Genomic DNA, 23,957 nt, shown 5'->3' with positions numbered 1-23,957 from the left:
TTTTTTTCAAGCCAACAATACTTCTCACGTATAAAAACAAAAGGATAAAATTTAGTGCATGGCTTTTCGTCTTATTCCCAGGCGAAATCATTTTATTTGTTACATTTTTTTTCCACATTTTTGTTCTTTCACCATATCAGAGATGATTTTACTCTCTTTTTTCTGATTCAGTCAGAAATGGTTAGGAACCATCATGTAAGTGAAAAAAAATGGAGAAGAAAAATATTTGGCACTTATATACAAAAGCTCTTTTGGTGGACTTCGAAGAAAAAAAAGTGTTAAGTATTGCCACGGTAATCACTTAAATAAAAACATCGTTTTCTATTTCCTCTCCGGTTTATTCCTTTAGAAGAGCTTTACTGCGTCTATTTCTTAGTTTCAAAAATTTTTAAGCGCTTATGGTTTCTACATTATGAGCACAAAAGTTCTCTATTAAATTAACTGCGTCATTATTTTCTTTAAAATGTTCCTTAAAATTTGAATACATCGAAGAACTATTTTTTTAAGCATGAAAGTAATTTTTTTTCAGTCAGTAGAAATAAATTATTATTTTGTTAGCTTTTTTGACCACAGTATAATATATTTTGTGAATTTTTACATTCTGTAATTTGCTTCCCTGCATTGTTAGTGGCATGGTATGGAAAAGAGACACTGCAATTTTAACGAATTTTGAATGGATGCCAGGTCAATAATCTGGAGCCTTGGCAACGAGTTTGGAGACTTTGATGATAAAAATGAAATATATAACAATGCCTAGAAATTTTTTAAATAATTTGTCAAATTTTAAGAGTGCTGATAAAATGATGTCAATGGCGAAATTTATAATAGCTTTTAAAATCCGATTTAAACAATAAGCCAAGATTAGTTTTCTAAAAACAGCCATAAAACTTATCTATTTATATATTTAACAGAGATGTTTCAGCAGGAAAATGTCAGATATATCTCGACATTAGAAGTAATTCAAAATTATTGAATAGTTTGATTTTGCTTTCGGTTTGAATAAGCTACATTATATATGTACTAGAAATATCAAACTAAACGGGAATTTTCATCTATAAATGAACCTTTAAGAAAATTTTACAAACATTTTGAAAAATGCAATTTTCTCTCAAACTGTGTTACTTTTTAAAATGTAATAGAATAGTAAAATTTCGGCTATTGTACGATATGAATGCCTTAGCAAATGAATTGGCAATACAATGATGGTATTGCCAATATTCCAGTAATAACTATGTAAATGTTTTGAAGATTCCAATAGTATTAATCAGATAATTACAGATTCCATGTACAGATTCATTGTATGTCTTATATTGAAAATAAAGAAATACAATAGCATTCCACCCATTTTTAATAGATAACATTAGTAATATTGCATTATTGAAAGTAAATCGGTAATGTTATATTTGAAAAACTTGTCAATTATCTTTGAAAATTAGTGTGCGACCTCTGGTTGATATCACATATAAAAAAGCATGTCGAGTTTTGTGCTAAACAGGCAACACTAGTAGAAAATCATTTAACATAAAATCATTTCATTGCAAAGAAAACAGCAGCAGAAACACTTCATTTACTGTTGAACCTTCATGGATAACATTCACTATCGAATAAAAGCTACAAAGAGTGGTCTAGGCTTTTTGAAAGTTTGAAGTCAATACAGATACATCATTTGATCAAGTTGAACGATCAGTGAAACAGAAGGAAAAACCAGAATATTGCAAAAAATATTTTTTTTTCCTAATATGACAGTGCTACAAACATGTTGCCAGATCAGTGAAATAAATTTTGAAATAATTTAACTTGTGTGTGTTGCGCCATTTGCTGTATTCGTAATATGTTGCTCTTCCTAACGAAGATCTGTTTCACTGCCTGCAGATAACACTTCGTGAAAATAGTTTCAATTTTCACGTATATAACAAAAATTAAATCTTTAACTGGATTGCATATAAAGAAACAAAGTTTCTTTAAGCGAAATACGTTTGTTCAACGAAAGATGGACAAATGTTATTGTTTATGAGGATAAATATTTGAATCATTCGATCCAGTCTTTTCTTTAACTTAAAAAAAAAAAAACGCAGACAAATTTATACATTCTAAAAATACAGATTCGAGACTAAGATTTTTGGCAATTCGTGAAAAAAAACTATTTCTTACTAATCTGGAAACTATTATTTTACGATGTTTCTGTTTAGAGGTCGATCTATGTTCAGTGCCTTTTTAATAAAAAACATTACCGAAATTATAATAAGATAATTATCATTTTTATTAACAGGTTTTTTTTATCTTTTCTTAGAAACAATTTGCTGAAAATCATCAATATGAATCTTCTAATATGTCAATTTATATAATTCATTCTAGCCCGTTTAAAAAAAAATCTTAGATTGGGAAACTATCGTTTTATTTCTTTTCAGATTTTTTTTAAGTAGGATTTGCTTACATTTTAAAATTAATATCATTCAGTGGAAATTCAAAAATATGTAGAATTTTTTTTTGATTTTTTTTTCTGTATTGTTTTAACTATTACTCATTAATTTAACAACTTTCCATCTTAATATTTAATTACCATAAAAACATGCATCTTCCGTGATGTTGCTAATTACATATTTTTTTCTACAGGCAGAATATGAAAACGAAAAAATACACATGATAAATTATCTACAATAATTATGCTAAGAAGCGAAAAAACAATTATGGAGTTTTGTGCAAAAAATAATATTTTTTTTATTATTATATCTGTAAGAAGCAGCACCCAGATTAATCCAACGTTAATCTGAAAACTATTTGTAAAATGTATGTCAATATTTGTCGGAGACATTGGATGCCTTGTAATTTTCAACAAATATTACTAACATTTAAATGCTGTATAAAATAATGGAAAGTTCTTACAAATACTATTATATAATTTTTTTAACATTAATTTGAATTTTACATGATATTTACAATAGAGACGTGCTAATAATTTAATCAAAATAATAAATCATTTTTAAAGTATTTAAGAGCAGAAATCAAGATTATATCAAGCGAAAATTTGAGAGATACAAACCATTATTTTATAACAATATGCTAAAACAACATATAAAGAAGATATTAAACCACTTGAGTTGATCATAAGCGATTCGATTCAACTGTAGAAATTTAACATTTGTAATTAGTCTATGTATACAAGTGGTTTTACCTCCAATTAATCCCGTTCGTAGTGAGAAATGCCATGTAACCCTAGCAGCACACATATATTATACATCATATGATATTAAACAATATTCTCAATATTGTATAATATTGTTGAATATTTAATAAAAATAATGTAAAATATTCTGCAACATGCTGTATTACTTTGGAAGTAAAATGCCTTCTGAAACACAGAGAGTACTTAGCATTCCTATTTGCAATGGGTGTTTACATATGATTATCCTGCTTATTTATAAAAGCACATACTAATGGTTCAGCATTGCTTGTTCAGCTTTTCTTTATATTGTAGCAAGTTTTTAGGACAGCATGAATATTATTACTGGGTTTCAGGTAACAGATCATGTGTAGACACATGAACCATTCCAATCGAAATTTTTATGATATCACCAGCATTCGAAAAGAAAGATAATATACGGACTCAATATAAATCAAGTATGAGAATTTAAAAGTTTCATATACCTAACATTGTTGTTATCAAATAATGCAAGTCTTTATTCATATGATAGCAATAAGTTCCATTAGAATTTATATAAAACCTATCGTCTGTCAAGTAGATATAGTGACTACGATAATATAAAGAAGTATTAATTCATTTTACTTGATTCCATAGTTTTTTGTATAAGTATCTATGAACATACTTTTAAAGACTGCAACTATATGTCTTATATCTATATTTTCTCAAATTCAAAAGAAATAGGAATCAAAAGTTTCTTAAAAAGCGGATGTGCAGCTAAATTATTTCGTACTTGAAGATAAAATACAATGTTAAATGTGATAAAAACAGGCATATAATTTAAACGAATTTTAATTTCTATTTATTTCTTTTCTTGTTATTCTAAGGGGAAATAATATTTAAATGTATTGTGCTACTAATTCAGTAGGTATTATGAAATAAATGAGTGTTAAAAAAATATGCCCCATAGAGGAAAAAAAACAATATTTAAAATTCATATTGTCTTTTTAAAGATCATGTTTGAAAATTTTTAGAACTATTCAATATGCAATTCCTAAGAAATGGAAAAATATAACGAATCTCGAAAATTGCAATAAGTGGATACTGGCATAAATTATATCAAATTTTATATGAAAAAGAACATTTATATATCATATAATACAGAAAATTATATTTCAACAATAAATGAACATTTTTAGAGATATTTTACGTATTTGTCCATATTTAAAAGGCTTTCTTTAAGATTGGAAACTAAAATTCAATTTCTTACATCGTTTGAAAAGTAAAGCATTACCAGTTATTTCTTAGAACTAACTTACGAAATTCCGTTTCATACTAGAACCACAAAAATGAATTGGTTTTCTTTTCACTTAAGAGAAATAAGAAAATTTTCAGTTTATAACATAAATTAAAATGCTCCTCTCTATTTCCATAAATTAAAACACTTTTTCCTAAAGAAATATTTTATTAAAAATATGCATAAAGTTTCATATCTAAAATAACTAAAAAAAACAGGAATTAACATTGAGAAATATAAAGAAAAAATAATAATGAATACTACATACATTTTTTTGTTCAAATTTATATAAAAACATTTAAGCACAAAACTGTTAAGACTAAATACTGACTAATGACTAAATGATAATAAACAGATTTAAAATTCTAAAATCAAGATACTTTATTAATGTAAAATAGATTCTTTTTCGATGAGTAATATGATACTTACTGACAACTTTTAGAACAAGGGGTCTTTCAGCCTTTTCCCCTCTTCCATTGGTTGCTACACACCGATAGATTCCCTCATCTTCCTTTCGCACGTTGTGGATACGAACAATTCCACGCTGATCTATTGATTGACGATCTCCATATGGTAGTTTGCTTCCACCTGCAAGATGGTACGACGAAGCATTATCGTCACCATTCATCACGTGGTCTTTATCATGTTACATGCGATGCACAATAATATATATTAATGACATAGTTAGTGGATAGATCGTCATGCATGAAATGGTTGTTGTTGTTGTATATCAGGAGAAAATAGATATTGTTTATTCCGCGCAAAATATTTATCGGCACAACAAGGGAAACTATCTGTGTTAGAATACAAATATTCACATTTGAGGAATATTAAACTTCTAAGAGACTTAAATATATAAGCTCTCTGTGAAAATATTTATACATACATGCAAATCCGAAACGTAATTAGAATAATTAAAACTATTGAAAATATGAACATAAAATGCCTTTGGAAAATAAAGTATAGTATAAGAAATTCATGATTAATTGATCAAATTTAGCATAGGATAATTAAATCAGATTTTTTTTTAATTCTTTGTAATCAACCTGATAATTTATATCAGCAAATTTCTCTGCAATCCACAAACTGATTTAGAACTATAGAAAATATGCATGCATATTATATTTGCTGAATCAAAAGTCTATTATGATAAATTTATGATATTAATACTTTTAATAAATAATACGGTTAATAACAGTAATAATTTGCTCACAAATTTGAAAAAAAATAATTTCTCTAAATTATTTCGAACTGACAATATATATAAAATAAATTAAATACATAATAAAATGCAATTTATCAGGAAAATTAATGTTGAAATAAAACGACATTTTTGTTTTTGTTTTAAGAAATAAAAATGCTTCAAAAATCAGATTGCACATTATTATTTTATTTACTTTTTTTAGTCTCTGAAGACATTCTGTGAATTGGAGGAAAATTTCCTGTTATAAGACATTAACCTACTTATCACATTTAAGACAAAATAGTGATGTAAAGATCATGGGAATGATTTTTTTGAGGATCCTGCATAATAGATTCTATTTTAAACAATAATTCATACACAAAAATTAATAAAGTTACTGACAAATTCAGGAGAGTTCCAAAATTACTTTCAAAATCTCTTATTCTGAAACATGATACTTAGGTACTTTTTTTTTTTTGAACTGGTATACAATATTAAATTTAAAACAACATTTGCTGCTATGCACTCTTTATATTACAGCCGGCTTCAAAATTTCAAATTCTTAATCGAGATGGCAGCTTAAAAATTTTTTTTTATTATTTGACTATTAAATAAAACTCTTACAAAATACAAGCATATAATACAGTTTAAAAAAGTGCCAATAATAATTTTTTTTATTCATAAGTTTATTATCATGTAAGAAAATTGTGTTGTTTTGGTTAGGAGATTTTGAAGCTCGAAATCACCTAGGCAATGAATATTGAAGCTCGAAATCGCGTCGGCAATGGATAAAGTATAAATGGCAATTTCCATCATGATATCTTAATCGCATTTATTTTTTTAACTGCTTTTACCAGAATTGTATTATTATTATGTATACTTCTTTGAAAGCAGATGCGTTTTTGAAAGGTTGACCTGCTTTTACTAGTATTGCTTTTTTATTATGCATGCGTCTTTGACAGCAGATGCGTTTTTAAAAAGTTGACGTAGAACTATAACATCATAGCTGTTATTTCATCTCAAAATCTTTCGACCTCAAAAAATGTGTTTGCCAGCTAGAAAAATTGAAAACGGAAGTTTAAAAAAATATCATTATATATCCTCTTTATATATATATATATATATATATATATATATATATATATATATATATATATATATATATATATATATATATATATATATATATATATATATATATATATATATATAAAGAGAGATAGAGAGATCGATAGAGAAGTCCCGTCATTGTTTCAAACTGGTTTAAACTGATTGATGACTTCAATTAATTAAGACAAATAATGACTTAAAAATAATAATGTTCTCACATGATAACTGGAAATCTGCGATCGTAGATTTCATTTTTACTTTTTAGAAATAATTTCTTAATGGAAGGAATAAATATAATATTTAATTGCTTCACTCATGACACAAAAAGATATTCACATGGAAAAAATTAGATATTAGTTTCTACTACCATTTTTTACTAATTGAGCTGCGACGATTTTCCATGGCATTTTCAGTCCTAATAGAAATTCATAACATATTTAATCCCAAACGACTAAAACGGATGACACACTTGAATTATATATACGAAATCTTAGCACATATAAAATCAAGATTAATCATGCCCCCACAAGTGAATGACAATATATCAGAAGAAATATATCCTTTACTGGTGTACTCTACCGATTCTTCCCATTACTTTTAGAGCTTCTTAGATGACATTACTGAAGCACAGTGCATCATCTCCCATTGCAACTCATCTCATACGAATCTTGTTCTTTTTCAGTCTTATTTACTGACCATAACAGAAGTACCTCATTCCATATCTATGAATTCCATCTCTCAGCCTCCCAGAATCCCTGCACGCACGTCCTTTGCTCCCAGCTATCTTTCTTTCCTACCTCCCCCCCCCCTCCTTCCAATCTTTGAACTGAAAGACGATGCTAGGACACGTTCTCATTCAGAAGATAAGGGATACAGCAGCACTGATTTCTTGAGCTAGTAGTCTGGAAGGAATAATATACTTTTCTGTATTTTATTTGCTTCTTCTTCTTCATCGTGATCTGTTTCGGTTTGGATCATTTCGGAATTTGGAATGTGGATCTCAGACTAATAAATTCATCCATACGAATTCCTATAGATTGCAAAATGTTTCCGTTGATCAAAGCAAGCATTTTCTCCTATGTGATATTTCTTCGATATTAATGTAATTCTACCTTAATGTCTAATGTAATAGAATGTTTAATGTCTTAATAGATCGCTTTTCAATTTTTAAGAAAGTAATTTATAATCGCTTTTCCCCTTTTTATTTATAAAAATAACTAATTAATATTTCGCGGATATTAGAAGAATTAATACTTTATAATCAATATTATTGTGTGACAAAATATACCAATACCATAGTACCAAAAGAATATATTGTGTCTGATTCAACAATCAGACAATTTATAGCAATTAAATGAATACTATTTAATAAAAGTATTTCCAACAAAATCAATTAACAAGCCAATTGAAAGAAAAGCTTATAGTAAATCATTTTCTATTTATGTTATAAAAATTAATGCAAAATAATTTTTGACAGATTCCTTTAGATTTCAAACACAATTTTTAAATTATACTTAAACCTTATCAGCATATCTAGTATTCAGAAATACCACTGGATTTCCTCAAAGTATGTTTCATCGTTACACTGCTAGAAATTACAATTTAGCAAATAAATTCACTTGATGCACTTTTTTTAATTCAAAATACAATTACATTTTTTTACATTTCCCATTTTTATATCAAAAAACTGAATTGACAAAAAAAAAAATCAAAACTCACAATTAACATCATATTGAGTTTAGTTGAATTTACTCACTATATTTATAAAACAAGGAGAATGTATCGTCGGTACAATTCGGTTTTAACAGCGACGAAAAAAACGGCAAGAAAATCAAACTATATTTCACCAAACTATAAAAATATAATCAAGTTCTATAATCACATGCTATATAGTTTGCCGATTGAAACTGCCAAATCGGTGAATTTTTTTCTAGGCGCTTTTTGGTTGCCGTTACAACCAACAAGTACCGTATCCTCATTCAGATTCAAATTAAATTCAAACTATTATTCAAATTCAATTTGAATTAGAATATTCATTTTATTAATGAGAATGTACTCTCATTAATTTTCATAAAATTTAACAGACGCTCTCTATTTACTTCCAGTCTCATAAATTGTGCAGATGTCTATGTATTCGAACACTGCTATTTCAAATCATTATCAATCAGAATGCGGGTCCTTTGTAAACATGTTTGATTAAACATAAATCACAATCATGTAAAGAGAGTATAAAAATGTTGTACACAATATTTCACAAATTAATTTTCTGTGGTCCTGTGAATGACAATTATGGAAAGCTAATAAAAAATAATCAATAAATTTTAAAATCCTACATCGAGGAACTTTGTATGAAAATTTTGACTGTTGAATGCGAAATATTCGAACAGAACGCATGTACGTATGAATATTAATATCGTATAGTACATTGAAATTTTAATTTTGATAAATACAATAGATCGCATAACGAAATAACGATATTTAGATATAGACATGTCAAATGAATTTAATGGTGAACTGTATTTATTAATATCAAAATAAAACACGATATTTTTGGAATTTCATTTGTTTGTTTAATTTTAGAGTAAAAATGCATGGAAAAGATCGAAGCAATAATGTACAAAAATTATTTTTAGAGTACCAATATATTGTAAATACAAATCATTAATTGTAAAGGGTAATTAGGAAAGTTTGTATTCAAAATATCTTGTTCTTCATTTATCTTGATGAACGTATATTATACTGACAAGTGAAGTTTGTTATATTTAACCTAATGACAGAATGCATCATACTGAGATTATAAGCCATTTGCATTGTAGAATTCAATAAATCAGTTAAATTTAGAAAAACAATCAAGTAGAAAATGTAGTATTAATATAGTATTATTACAAATTATTTATTTTGTTAAAGTCTGCATGTAAAATATCTTCATGTAGGTTTTTCTATTATTTTTGGTTTATTGTGTAAAAAATATACTAAAAATTATATTTTTCTCCATCTTGTTTAATGGCAAAGAGCGTATTAAAATTATTTTATTTAAATCTATTTTCAAGAAATACGCTTATTTGAGGTATTTTCTTCTGAATTCTAATAAAATTTTGATTTTACTTTTCCCAAATAAAAATGCATTCAAGTATGATATCAATAAATGTTTTGCTGCTTTGAAAGATTAAAATTTTAATTATAAAAAAAATATATTCTCTTCAGAAACTAACTAAAATGTGTTTTTAAAACAATTTTCTAGAAAAATATTTGAAAATAGTAATAACGAATTTAAAGTAGAGAATATACTTTTAGAATATACTTTTAGAATACACTTTAGAGAATATACTTTTCGTTAATAGAATAAAACGTCTGTATATTATATAACTATTCTGATTTACCATAATATTTGTTTCGCTGAAAATATGGATAATTCAACTAAATATTCTACAAAAAAAAAAAAAGTCCTGAACTTAAACAGCAATAATAGTAGTAATAGTACCTTTAATAGTTAGGTGACTTTATTGAAAAAGATTTCAAGTAAATAAAATATACACATTATCTAATAATGTACACGAACACTCATATATTCGATCAATTTATTTTATAGTAACTTAATGTCAGAAAGGAAAATAGAGTACTGAGCTAAATTATTCAAATTCTTTACTTTTATAAGCAGTAACTGTTCTAAAGGTAGGTAAATTTATACATCATTTCTTTCCTACTGTATTAAGTGAAAAATAAAGAAATGGGACTCATCCATATCATTGCATGTATTTGAAATTATAATCGATACCACTGCTGATATTCTTTTTTAAAGGCTATCATTTTAAATTGGAATTACAATGCGCATCCTAAATTTCAGGAGGCTCTCTTTAAGAAAAGAAAGAGCGCATTATGGGTTGATATCGCACGGATTTTATTTGCTTATTTGCATTTAGATATCCCTTTGGAATATAAGATTCTTTTGTAATCGAATACGAGAATATGTCTGCCTCAGTCTCCACCATTCACAATTGTGCATAGACCAAAGTAAATATTGACTTAAAACTCGAACAGTTTAGTTCAATAGCTCTGTTTCCGTTTGAATATAGTTGATTCACGATATTTGCCGAGACGTATTGCGTTTATCGTTCCGGGATTGCACTGCTCGTTTCAAATATGTATCAAATAAGCTGGTATTACCAAGGGAATATCAAACCATTTCTCTGGAAATAAAATTTAAATTTAGTTTCTCTGCGCCTATCTGAAATTGATAACTGGATAAAAGTAACAGAAGGAGGTGGATGGTTGAAAATATGAATAGATGTTTTTTGCAATGTTTGAAATTAATGAAATTTATGGGAATTCATTTATTGTATCCTGTATTTATTTAAGTTCAGCTAAAATTGGATATATTGACTTATGATTCTTATTTACACTCCATATTATTTTCATCGGATTAAACGAAGAAAATATTTTTATTTTAACATAATTATAATGAATTTAATAATATAATTCTTTGAATAATCAGGCTTTAATAATATAATTCTTTGAATAATCAGGCTTAACTAATGAATTTCTTTTATTGTTTCGAATTAAAATTTGAATTCCATTATAAATTCATTATATTTAGTTGTACAGAATCGGTTTAAGTATTAGTAATAAATAAATGTATCCCATTTGAAAATGTTTTAATTAAAATTGATTAAATTGATCTAGCATTTTAAACTCAATGTTGCATTTTTCGCTCGTATGGAATTAGTCTCAATGATGAAACATATCTACAAGCTGTTTATTAAAAAGGTACTCGAACTATTGTTCAGGTATATGTAAAAGGCTGAAAATAAAATAATTACATTTTCCATATTTGTTTTCAGCAGAAAAATCCACATATACTCAATTACTAATAATTATTGTAATGAATAAAAATAGGAATTACTACATTTTTAAAACAAAAATATTTCCACTTTTACTTTTATTTGCATAGGAAATTGAATTATATTCGAATATCTGTAATAAGGCATGGAAACTAAGAAATGTAGCAATAAAGCATTTAAGGCTGCCACGCTGGAAAAATATTCTCCAGCCTCCATCAATTGTTAGAGGTGAGAACGCAAAAATGTATAAATGTATCATGTGAATAATTTTATCATATATAATCTTAAAACTTAAAGTAGCAAAATGGAATGTGGCTAATGGCAAATGGAATTCCTTAATTTTAATCATAGGAAGAAATTCAATAAAAAAGAACTACTTTATCAGAAAAAAATGAATTCAATTTTAGTTCTCTTTTAAAAAAAATACTTAAGATGGAGAAACAATACTGCATTGACAGATGGTTTTTTTTTGAGGTGATTATTGAATTTAAGTGAATAAAAATGTGACTTTCAAAGCTTTATTACTCGAACAATTTTAAACATGTACGAGCGAAATTTTGTTTTTATTAGTACAGAGTGTATGAACTATTTTTTCTGTATATAAAAGTAGAACTGAACAAATACATATAAATTTATATTTCCTAATTTTTTGAGAATGTAGTTATTATTCAAATAAGGCAAAATTTTTCATTCTATGATTGAAAATATTTTAGTAATTGAAAATATAAAACCATCTCTAACATTTTAGAAATTTGTTATTAAAAGATTAAAAGGAAGCTACTGTATAGTAACATGACGGATTTATTCACTCGAATAAAACCAAATATGTCTTTGTCATTAAAAGTATTTTATTAACTGTAAATATATAACCATCTCCAATATTTTAGAAATGTGTTATTAAAATATTAAAAGGGAGGTACTGTATGGAAAGAAGGGACATTTCTAAAAATATAATATTATTTTAAGCTTTATCTGTAGTTGAAATTGAAATATTTATCTCTGCTATAATATATGGAACTCGACTTTTGTTTTGGAAAGATACAAATTTCCAGAGCAGCTTTTCATATTGATACATTCCAGATATTTACAAGGACATAAAAAATATATATCAAAATATAAGTTTAAATTTAACGAAGGATTTATTTCATCGGACGTAAAAAAACAATATCTTGTCTGAAATACGCTACTCTGCCAATAAAAGTCATGCCGGAGTAGGAATAAAAAAAAATTGTTTTATTATATTAAAACAGCAGCATTTCGAATAAAAGAAAATTGCATTTGACATCCCTATGTTTCTCTACTAAGATAACATATTTTTAGGAACAGGGTAATGCAATACGTTTATGTAAAAGTTGTTTTCAATGCATAAAACGTTAGTATGTATCAGAAAATAATGTTTTATTTTTCTAAACATATGTACAGTTTTATGATATTTTGAATGTTTTTCAGATAACTATATACAAAGAGGTCAGTTTTTAACTTTAGTGCTTGTTGCGAGATTTTCAAATTCGATTCAAAAATGTTATTTTCAGTCAATCGAGCATGATCATGAGACGTTTATTTAAACTGCTAGGAAAGATTGTAAGAAAAAAAAACATGTTTATAAGTATATAAATCAAAAATGATTTTAACAATATATTAATCGTTTCAAAGCCAATTAATATATTGAACATTTATTATGATGTGCTCTTTTAGATTTTCGTATAAAATAAGCAATTAAAATTTACATATTATACAAGTCTTTATATTATTTACATATTATACAAACCGTAAAGTCTTTACTGATTATAAAAGTTACTGAGTTATAAAAAAGCGCAAATACTGTACGAATATGATACTGTGAAATTTTTAAAAAGGAAATAGCATTATTCTAAATTTATTTTAATCTATCAGTTAACACAAGTAATGCAGAAATAGTGATATTCCGTTCGACTACTATGAAAATGGCAGAAAAAAGGAAATAAAAAAGTTTTCTTTGAATTCAAATCTATCATTATGTCTGAATGTCAATTTTGGGGTTGCATAAAGATTAGTTTTTGCAACGCTAGTGAAGATATTGACATAATCAAATTTGGGATCACAGATGCTGTCTGGTGCGGCAGCCAAAATGTTGGACAACGTTTGTGGACAATCGTAATACCAATTTGATTTTTTTTTAAGCTACCAAGAGTGCTCACATTGAAATTTATTGACGTAAATGGTTTTCGAAAAAAAAAACCTAATAAACATCTTTATAATGTACCGGAAATAGCCATGTGCCAAAATACAGTACTTTTTTTAATAATATTGTGTAATCATGGGAAGAATTTTTGACTAAGTAATAATAATAATAGTCGAATACTCTTTTGAATAAGTATTTAAAACTAAAATTTACACATTAATTTTAATCTACATCTTAATAATTTTATTAATCATAATCTATAATCTACATATTAGTCTTAATCTTAATTAATCATAGGAAGAATTTTTGATTATCTCGTGTATTGTTATTCATTGTCTTCTTAAAATAGAAGAATGAAATTATGAAAGATTAAATATTATTCATTGAAGAATAAAAGAAGTTTTTTGAATGAAAGTATTTACCGTAAATTACTTCTTAAACATTATATTCTATAATAGTTATTTTAAGTGCTAATGATAGATAAATAATTCAAATACAAATACTAATTGAAGCAAAAATTATGTATGTGCTAAAAATTTAAAACGTCTTTTTTTTAACTTTAAGGTGCCAAATGATCGATGCTTTACAATGTAATAAAGGTGAAACGTGCTTGCTCAAAAGTACTTCAAGAAAGGGCTAATTTGGTAATTATTAGAGTTAGTGTTAATATTTTTCACTTTAATTTCCCAATATTTTGTATTTTGGCTTTTCGAATGTCTGTCAGATGCGAAATATACTTTGTTCCCTTTTTAGTTTAGAAACATAGTAAAAATAAGTGCTTGTTAACTTCAAATAAATATTCAGGTTTATTAAAGAATTGAGAAAACTCCTTGAATAATTGGCTATCATCACAGATGGCAGAAATCTTTGAAGAAACTATCAAAAAACGTAAATGTCTGCTGTAATAAATGCGTAAACAAACAAAGAAATAATATAACAATAAACTAGAATAATTTATAGAATCAGAAAATAAGTGATTCAAGCATTTCTTAACTTGTTTCTTTATTAATTTTAAAACAATCCTCTCTTTAAAATTTACCTTTTATTAGTAAAAAAATATTGAATACAATACAAGTAGTTAGGAAGAAATTGTTACATATAAGAAATCGTTCATAATTATAAGCGAATCTACACAAAACTGTCAAAATTTAGGCAAGATTAGATGTTTTAGAGTATGAATAATTAAGGATGCTGAGAATCGTATTTACAGTAAATGTTTTAAATGTATATATAAAAGTTCTGTCATTAAGATTACACGAGATAAAATAGCGAACACACTTTAATACAAATTTCTTGAATTTGGAATATTTTATATATCTTATAACGTATAGTTTCAGTTTTAGATATTTGCTCATATAGACTTGATAGAAATATATTTTGTGTAACGGGCCGTCAATTTCATGAAGTGTATTTAAATCAAAATATTAAAGCTCATGCAAAATTCAATAAAAGTTTTAGAACATTTGAAATTATCTCTGAATTTTTTGAGAAAAGATCGTCTTTAATACTAGGAATTTCCAAATGCATCTTAAATGCATTTAATGCATCTTTTCTTCACATGTGAACTACACAATTCATCGTTCTAAAAAGGCAATTTCTTTGTTGATCATTTCTTTGCTAGCAATTGAACGTTGTATGCAACCCAAAGAAATATACATTAAAATAAATTTTCCTCCCGATTTTACATAAAAAATAATGAATGAACTAACCCAAACTTAGGGAGCTACAATGCATCCAATGTTTGTTTTAAAATAAATACCACTACAGCACAAGTTGTTGACGCATCTAATGAAAGGTTTCATTAGCACATTTATTCATAATGAATTTGGCCATTAGCGGAATTAACGGTTTGCCATAAAAGAGACAAGCCGTTACTAATGATAGATTCTCACGTAATGCTTTTTAACTTGGCTTTTGCGTTTTCGAGCATTTTGGGAACCTAAAGCACCATTTTTTACTTTTTTTTGTGTGTTGTTGCTTTAGGTCGAAACTTTTTTTCTTGATTTATGAAGGGGGAAGTGAGGAAGATTCGGGATAAATGCTACTCTGAAGCAGTTGCTTATCCTATGAAACTCATTAACCGCCCAATCCAGCCACTATTCATTTTTCTTTCCTCATTTTTTTTATAAATAAACCAAATGGGAATTAGAGAGTTTTATTTTCTTTTTAGAGCATTTCAAGATAAATTTATAAATCTGAAATCATGCTGAATATTTTCATTTTTTTTAATAATTTGTACTGTTTTTTCCCCATTAAAGAAAAGTTTAATTCTTAAATTGAGGATGGTTTGTATATGATGCATCGAAAAATAATTTAGATTTCTGAATTAAACACAAACTCTGTTTACTTTTGAAAAATATCAAACTAACAATAAGCAAACATTATTTTTCATTTCCAAACAAAATTACTTGCAACTATTATTTTATTTCTCTCTTTAGTGAAATGGTTTAAGAAAAAAGGCAAAATAGCACGATTTACTTCGATATTAAACGTTCTATTGACTGAGTAGTTTGTTGATCTTAAGCTTTTTCAATAATTAAAAACTGTATATTACATTGACTTTAAAAATATAGTAGGAAAATTAATTTAAAAAGCATTGGATACAAATAACATAAAATTAAGTGGTAGAAACAAATGAAATATTACATTTCAAAGTAAATTTTAAAAAAGCCAATATTCAAAATATATAAAAATTGTCTATAATTATACTGTATCTATGCATTTTATAAGTGTCTTGTATTTATATTATTAATATCTATTTATTTAAAAATCTAAATAATTGTTAATTTATTAATCCTGAAATTTAGAGAAGCCACATATAATATATTAATAAATTTGTTTCATTCTTTTCGAAACATTCAAGATAAGTTTAAATTCTGTATTCATGATGATTTAAATTATTGCGTTTAGAATTTTTATATTTAGCATAAACCTTCACTTTTTAATACAAATTTAAGTTTAATAAATATTATGCGATTGAAATTTTTATCAACTATCAGAAAGCAGCCAATAACTATGTAGTCTTTCAAAGATTATTGATAATAATAATATCCAGAGAGTTTATTTCTTGTTATTTGAAAAAAGTATTTCAAACGAGTTCATGCTTTTCATTCATTTCTATCTCCATAAAAATAAAAGTTTTAATTTCCACGAAATCAAACAAATTATTACTTCGGTCAGTAAGTAAATCGATTAAAAAAATTGTTGATTTCAATACATTTCAGATTTATTGTAATGGGTTTATTATTACTAATATTTCCCAGAAAAAAATTATTTAGCAGAAACTTATTAAAAAGTGGAAAAAGAAAAATTTAACGAATTTTTAAAATGGTTTTTTGATTTTCTTCCAGATTTCATAAAATTTAAATTGCCATTCCTAAAGAATGAATAATTCATTTCGTATTTTTTTTTTTAAAAAAAAAAGTCTTATTTCAAAAGGAGTACCAATTTTGCTCCTTGTGTAATGGAGTTGTTATTTTAATACATTTTCTATTTGTTAACCAAACAAATGTATTAAAACATTTTTTTCTTATGTTAAAACATTCCATCTTACATTTTAAATTTATCTGCATTGCATGTTTTTGACTTATTCCATTTATATAATATATACTTACATTAAAATATATAAATTATTTAAATTAATGCTTAAAAAGTCGTTTTCATTTTCTGTTGTTGTGTTAATGTTAAATGATTCTAAAACGTTAGCACACGAAAGGGATAAACATGATCCCAAGCCTCTAGTAAAAGAAGAACAAATTTTTCTCGACATATATTGCTCTAATATATTTCCTCTATACCATTCATGAAGAACCTATTACATATATAACTTTTTTACAAAAGAAATTATGGAAATAAAAAACCCTCCACATTTTTATTTGTATAAGTTGTCTCACAAAAAAGTATTTGCTTTTTTATTTGAAATTTGAATTGTTCAAAGTGGGTAATATTTCTCTTACATTTAATATAATGGTGTGAAGTTTCATTTCCCAAATAAGTCAATTTTCCACTATTCTACTAAATTTTATTTCTATTCAATTCATATTGATGTTTTGCTAAAGATGTGATATTTGTTTCTATGACAACTTTATGCCAGATATAAAAGAAACATTTTTTTCCTTGAGGCTAAATTTAATCAATATAAAAAAATGAAAGCTTTTTTTTTTAAATATAATTACATATATTGTCATAAAAACTATTATTTTTGAGGAAAATATATTTTTATTTTAATTCTAATTTTTCTCTTGGTATTATTATTTAGGAGTTTCTTTGATAACTTCATTTATATTTTAAAAATAATTGTTTTTTCTCGTATATTTATTATATACCATTAGTATATTTATTATATACCATCATATAAGCAGTTCACACATAGAGTAAATTTCCAACGATTTTTAAAAGAAACAATATATAATTACTCTGAAAGGTTCATAGAGCTCTCAATATCAAAGAAAATATCAAATCAAGTATTGGAAAAAAAACAGGCTTTTAAAGTAACTCAAAAGAGTCCCGTGAATCTGGTACATATGGACAAGGTGGTATTAGTCGACTCTACTTATTTTTGTTCTTTGAAATCAAGGAAAGAAAGAAAAAATACGTTTCATTTTTTTAATTATTATTTGAATCTAATCTCAATAATAAGGGATCCGTATTATTAAATTCTTTTACATTCTAAATTAAAAATCTTTTTTTTTAAAAAAAAATTGTTTTGACATGATTGAGAACAAGTAGTATTTGGCAACTAAATTCTATCAATTTTTTTACAATTCTGAGGAGATAGGTTTAATTATTTCTATTTAATTAATATAAACAAATAGTGTTCAATAAATTATGCTGTAACGTCTTATTTTTTATGAATAATTTTTATTTTTTAAACTAAGAAAAATACAAAAAAAAAAGGATAACCAGGACTTTAAAATTTAAATAGGCTTACGGATATAAATTTCAATTTATATTAAATATTATTTTTGCTTTACCGATTTAGAACGAATAATTTTTTCTCGAAAAAATGATTTATAAATCTTTATGTATAATATAAAGGTTTATATTATACATAAATACTTATACTTAAAATATAAATGTTTCCATTTTATTCGGATTATAAATTGAATTAAATTTCAGATTTTTGTTCATAAAAATATTTTAATTTATATTGCAATTGTATATTATAAAAAAAAATGTAAAAAACACTATTTCATTACTTTTTATACAAGTATGAGCAATAAATCTGAGCCGAAAATGAACTCAATTAAATTATGCATTTCACACTTCTGCAACAGAAACACTATTAATAAAACTAAGATTTCAGTATACGTATGAATTCACTTTTTTGATAAAAAAATATGGATAAATGTTTTTTTCTGAAAATATTATTATACGTCTACAAGCCTTTACCAAACGGTGGAAGTCTAAACTTCTACAACAAATTATTATGTAAATATATTAATAAATTATTTAACTTAATAAGCACAAACCTAATATTTTAGTAGACACATATATATATTCATACTTACTTTTCTCAACATATGTTCTATCGATAGGGTAACCAGACACGGGGCATCTTATAGTCACTGTAGTGCCAGCAACAACTGTTAAATTTCCCATCGGCCGAATAAAAGGTGGCCCGAATACATCAATCCTAGCTGAGTGGCTGACTGTTCCGACGTCATTCCTGGCTTCACAGCCATAAAGTCCTCCATCTGATACAGCGAGGTCAGTGATGTTGACATAGCTGACAACAGAACCATCCAGATGAACGTAATCTCCAGTTTTTACACGTCTTGATTCCGACAGTTGCTCTCCATCCAATGTCCAAGATATCTGAGGCAAAGGGGAACCACTTGCGGAACAGTGTAATGATACTAATTGGCTTGGCATGTGGATTTGGTCAGGAAATATTCTGATGAATGTGGGCATTTCCTCTGCAATAAAATGAAGAAAGAATAATGGAACAAATTGAAGTAAACTAATTATTTAAACAAATATCATATTTTTTAGGTGACATAATTACAAGCGCTTGGAACTTTATGTTGCTATCTATGAATTAAAATGAAATTAAATAATTTTTTCCAGGAATTATTTTTTTAATTTCCGAATGTTTTAGTACATCAATCAAAATGGTTATTTTTTACTATAGCAAGACTGTATTCAAGTTTGTTATGGAGTAATCTGAAATTTCATTTTTATTGCAGAATACATTACAAATCACTTGAGACTTGGTATTTCAAACAAAATTTTATATAAAATTTGTTGGCAAATTATCGGATATTATACACCATTTCATTCTTAGGGAAGGTTATGATTAAAACGCTGAAACAGTTTGCATTTTCTTGATACTAATTGGTTTGTATTAATTAAAAAATCTTGTACGATGTAACAGTTTGTATTTTGTAGTATTTAAATGATTTACCTGACGTTTTATAATAACTTATTAGCAGACCTTTTTGATTATGTTCTGTATGAATTCAACATTGCAGGAAGACGGCATCATTAAAAATGTTTATCTTATAGTGGACAACTCAGCATAAGGTAATTTACCAAGATAATTACCAATTTGAAATCAACTATTCATTGTTAATTTATGCTTTAATGTGATGATTTAAATTACAATAAATTTGAGGATATAAAATTGTTAAAGAAAACTTTCTAACTCGTATATAATAATTCATGTATTTAAAACTTCATCATGATGAATTTTTTTATATTAACATTTATAAGAAATAACATTTATATTGCTGAATAATGTATATCGTAAATAATTTTGTAGCAGGAAATGATTACAAATTGATCCATTTAAAGTAAAAGATATGTAAAAAAATGGCAATTAGTACACTATTATTAATGATAAAGGAGTTTTATTTATATCAATCAAAAAAATTAATTGTATAAATATTTTTAAAAAATGTATAGTATATATTACGTTGAATACATTTAAGTACATTTGAAAATACACACAATAAACTGTAAATGTGAATTCTTTCATTTTGAAAGTATTTTTCTAATAAATGTCTCATATTTTATTAATTCTTGAAATATGGTATAAAAATAGATTTGAAAATTAAGGAAATTGAAATGTATCGTCATATATTTCACAAATTGAAAGTTTCATTACAATAACGTTTAATTAGAAATATATATTAATAAAAAATGAGAAATTTCCCCACGTTTTAACAGACAGGTTTCAGAACACCGAAAAATCACAATAATTTTGCAGAAATTAAAAATAAAAAATATCTTCATAGTTTTCTCATTAACTTTCGAATATAATCTCACTTATCAAATCAAATGTCGATGTTTTCTGAGAATACAAGACAACGTTTTTTTTAATCATAAAGCTTATTGTGCTTGAAAAAATGATACTAATTTTGTTGAAACGTTTTTCTAAAGAAATACTGAAATTCCAAATGCAATGAATTCTTAGAATATTTCTCACATATATCTAGTTACAAATCATAAAATATTCCTAACATTTCGATTCAGCTTAGAAGGAGACAAAAGAATTTCAACACATCAAAGAAAACTTCATGCGACATTTTGAAAGGAAGAGTTGAGACATGCTGTATTTCATCATTGCTCTATCGTTACAATAAAAATTTTATGTTCTTGAAAAGATTTTTACTAAATTGAAGGAGACAATAAATAAAAGGAAATGCTTCGGAGTATATAATAACTTTACTTTGGCTTTTATATAGAACAAAATATTTTATCATCCGAGAAGAAGGTTGTTTTAAAACTCATTTATCAAAAGTGGTAACTGCTGTGTCATACGCTACAGCTTGAGAAAGAGAACGTTTTGTTTTTACAGAGGCGTTTCTATCAATCTTCATCTAAACGCCATTCACTAACTTCTTGAAACATTCCTTTTTCTAAATTAATAATATCACAGCGAGAATAAGTGGCCTCACTCTTAATTGAATGATTATCAAAAAATTTACGTTCGTTAATTAAATTCTAATTAAGAACTTTTAAGCTTGCTGATTCTTTTATTATTAAGATCTAATTGAAATTTAAGCTTATTATCATCAAAAATATATTGGCTATTAATTATCTCATTTTTTTCATGACTTAGGATCGCTTATTGAAATTTAAACGAACAGTTGAAAATGGAAAATCTGCAAATGATTGAATACATTTTTCTACAGTTTTTATTTGAATTACTTGCTCATATTTATAATTATTTCATATTTGTTTCATATTAATACTTTTTCATTATTGTAACAGAAATGGATAGAATGAGATGGGATTCTATTATAGAATTTTTACTCTTTTCCTGATGTGCTAAAGTTTGAAAATTTTTATTAAATGTGCATTCTTGATGATAGGTTCCACGTATAGTACATTTTCGAAAACATTGGGAGTGTCTCCGCAAAACTTTGTCGCATACTCTGCAATAAATATGTTATCCCAAATAACGCCATGCATGGCATTGGAGTACAATATCAACAAAATATTAAATTTTGGCATGAAGTTAGCATTTACTGAAACCATCATGTGATCCTTGGCGAGATTTTTGTGATTAATTGATAGCAATGCTTAATAGTATATGAAGATCGAGCCTGTGCATTAGACTGGTTTTTCTCAAAGGATTAAAAGCAAAATCTGACATAGAATTTCATTTGTATTTGCCAAATTACATACCAAATTTGATATATTCAAATCATTCAGATTTTTGAGTTATCGATTTACATGATTCTGAAAGTAAGACTAACAGAGGTTGTTAGATTTGGCACAAAATGTTGTATATATCTACAATAGGGATGTTAAATATACATACCCTTTATATTATATATTACTTATCTAGCTGTCTTTGTTTTGCAGTTATCGGGATATCTTATATTCAAACAGCCGGATAGACGGACATCCTCTGAATAGATTATGCACTAAATTTGATACAAATCTATAAATTTGATGTAAATACCATCAAATTTATAGACCAAACTCCAGTCATCTAGCACAAAGTTTTTTCAACTATCTTTATTACCAACAGTAATTTCCCAAAAATTGGTTTTTCAAAGTCTGGATAGACTAAAATTTAAAAATTTATCAAAATCTCGAGTTCAAATTTTTTTGACGATTACAATACTTTCTGTATATTGCTTATACGAGCAAGTAGAAAATAAATTTTAATATTTAATAAAACGTAGCAATTTTTCATAAAAGAAAAAATAAAATTCACAAAAATAAATGAAATGAAAAAAACATCTTTATTTTAAAGATATAAAATTGTATTATTCAAGATTCTGCATACTGCTTCCAAATTTTATTTTATGGGGATTTGAACATATTCTCTAGATATTATAAATTACATCGAGTTATATTAGTTCTGAGGAAGAGGATTTTATAGTTAATATATGTAATGTACTCAGATTATTACAATTTGATAACAAATGAAAAAATATTTTTAAATATCGTCAAATTTATTATTAATGCAAATTTAATAAATTATTAAAAATGAATGTTTTATTAATCTCTAACTAGTAAGCCGGTATATAATCTCAAGCTTTTAATACGTTGCAATGTTATATGAGGTTCATTTTTATAAGATGCTATATCTCAATATTTAAACTGTGATATAATGCATTTATAAAACTATTGATACTCTCATTGTCTTTTAATATTAAATTCTAAAACTATATAACTTAAAATAATATTTTAAATTCTATCAAATATTCTTTTAATGCCACTTAAGTAGTAAATTATATGTATATAAAACTTTCATACTCGGTTCAGAAAAATGTCATTCCATTATTACGCTAGAGAATTCGTTTATTTAATTTATTCATACAGATTGTAAATATAACACTTCTGATCATTTTTATATTACATTATAATATGATATATACACTGTCATATTATAATGTATATACATATAATAATATATAAGTTATACAATATATTATGAAATATTATAATATTTATATACATTGTGATGGGGCCAAGAAAGAATTAAGATAATGGAATTTTATACATTTGATAAATTTTATTGTAAAGAAAGGCAAAAAAGTTTCATATTTAAGAAGATTTTCAAAATTATTTACCAATCTAGAATCCTGTTTACTGTAATTTAGTTGCATTAAAGTCCCGTTTTTAAAGCAACATTCTGGCTATTACGAGATGGTAGTCATAATTTTAAACGGCAGTCAGTCTGATGATTAGTTCAGTACCTGAACTTGCACCGTCTCTTGAAACTTCTGCTCAACATTAGAGAAAGACGTTTGATCCAGAAGGACCAG

At 25.9% G+C, this 23,957-nt stretch overlaps 1 protein-coding gene across 5 annotated transcripts in view; it reads right to left on the bottom strand.

The window, feature by feature from the left end:
- LOC129981957 (cell adhesion molecule Dscam2-like) overlaps positions 1 to 23,957 on the bottom strand; it is a 545,016-nt gene that overhangs the window by 302,913 nt on the left and 218,146 nt on the right. For all 5 annotated transcript variants that reach the window (XR_008785388.1, XM_056093028.1, XM_056093030.1 and 2 more), the window contains 2 exons: positions 19,239 to 19,646; positions 4,866 to 5,024 (listed from right to left, as the gene is read on the bottom strand). Coding sequence is in view for 4 of the 5 variants with exons in the window: in XM_056093028.1 (XP_055949003.1) it covers positions 4,866 to 5,024; positions 19,239 to 19,646 (567 nt within the window). In the remaining variant the exon portion in view is untranslated. The remainder of the gene's footprint in view (positions 1 to 4,865; positions 5,025 to 19,238; positions 19,647 to 23,957) is intronic.

The sequence above is a fragment of the Argiope bruennichi genome, chromosome 8 (assembly GCF_947563725.1).
Source record: "Argiope bruennichi chromosome 8, qqArgBrue1.1, whole genome shotgun sequence".
NCBI classification, from domain to species: Eukaryota; Metazoa; Arthropoda; class Arachnida; order Araneae; family Araneidae; genus Argiope; species Argiope bruennichi.
The sequence above is the reverse complement of the archived record's forward strand: the minus strand, read 5'-3'. Positions and strand labels throughout refer to the sequence as shown.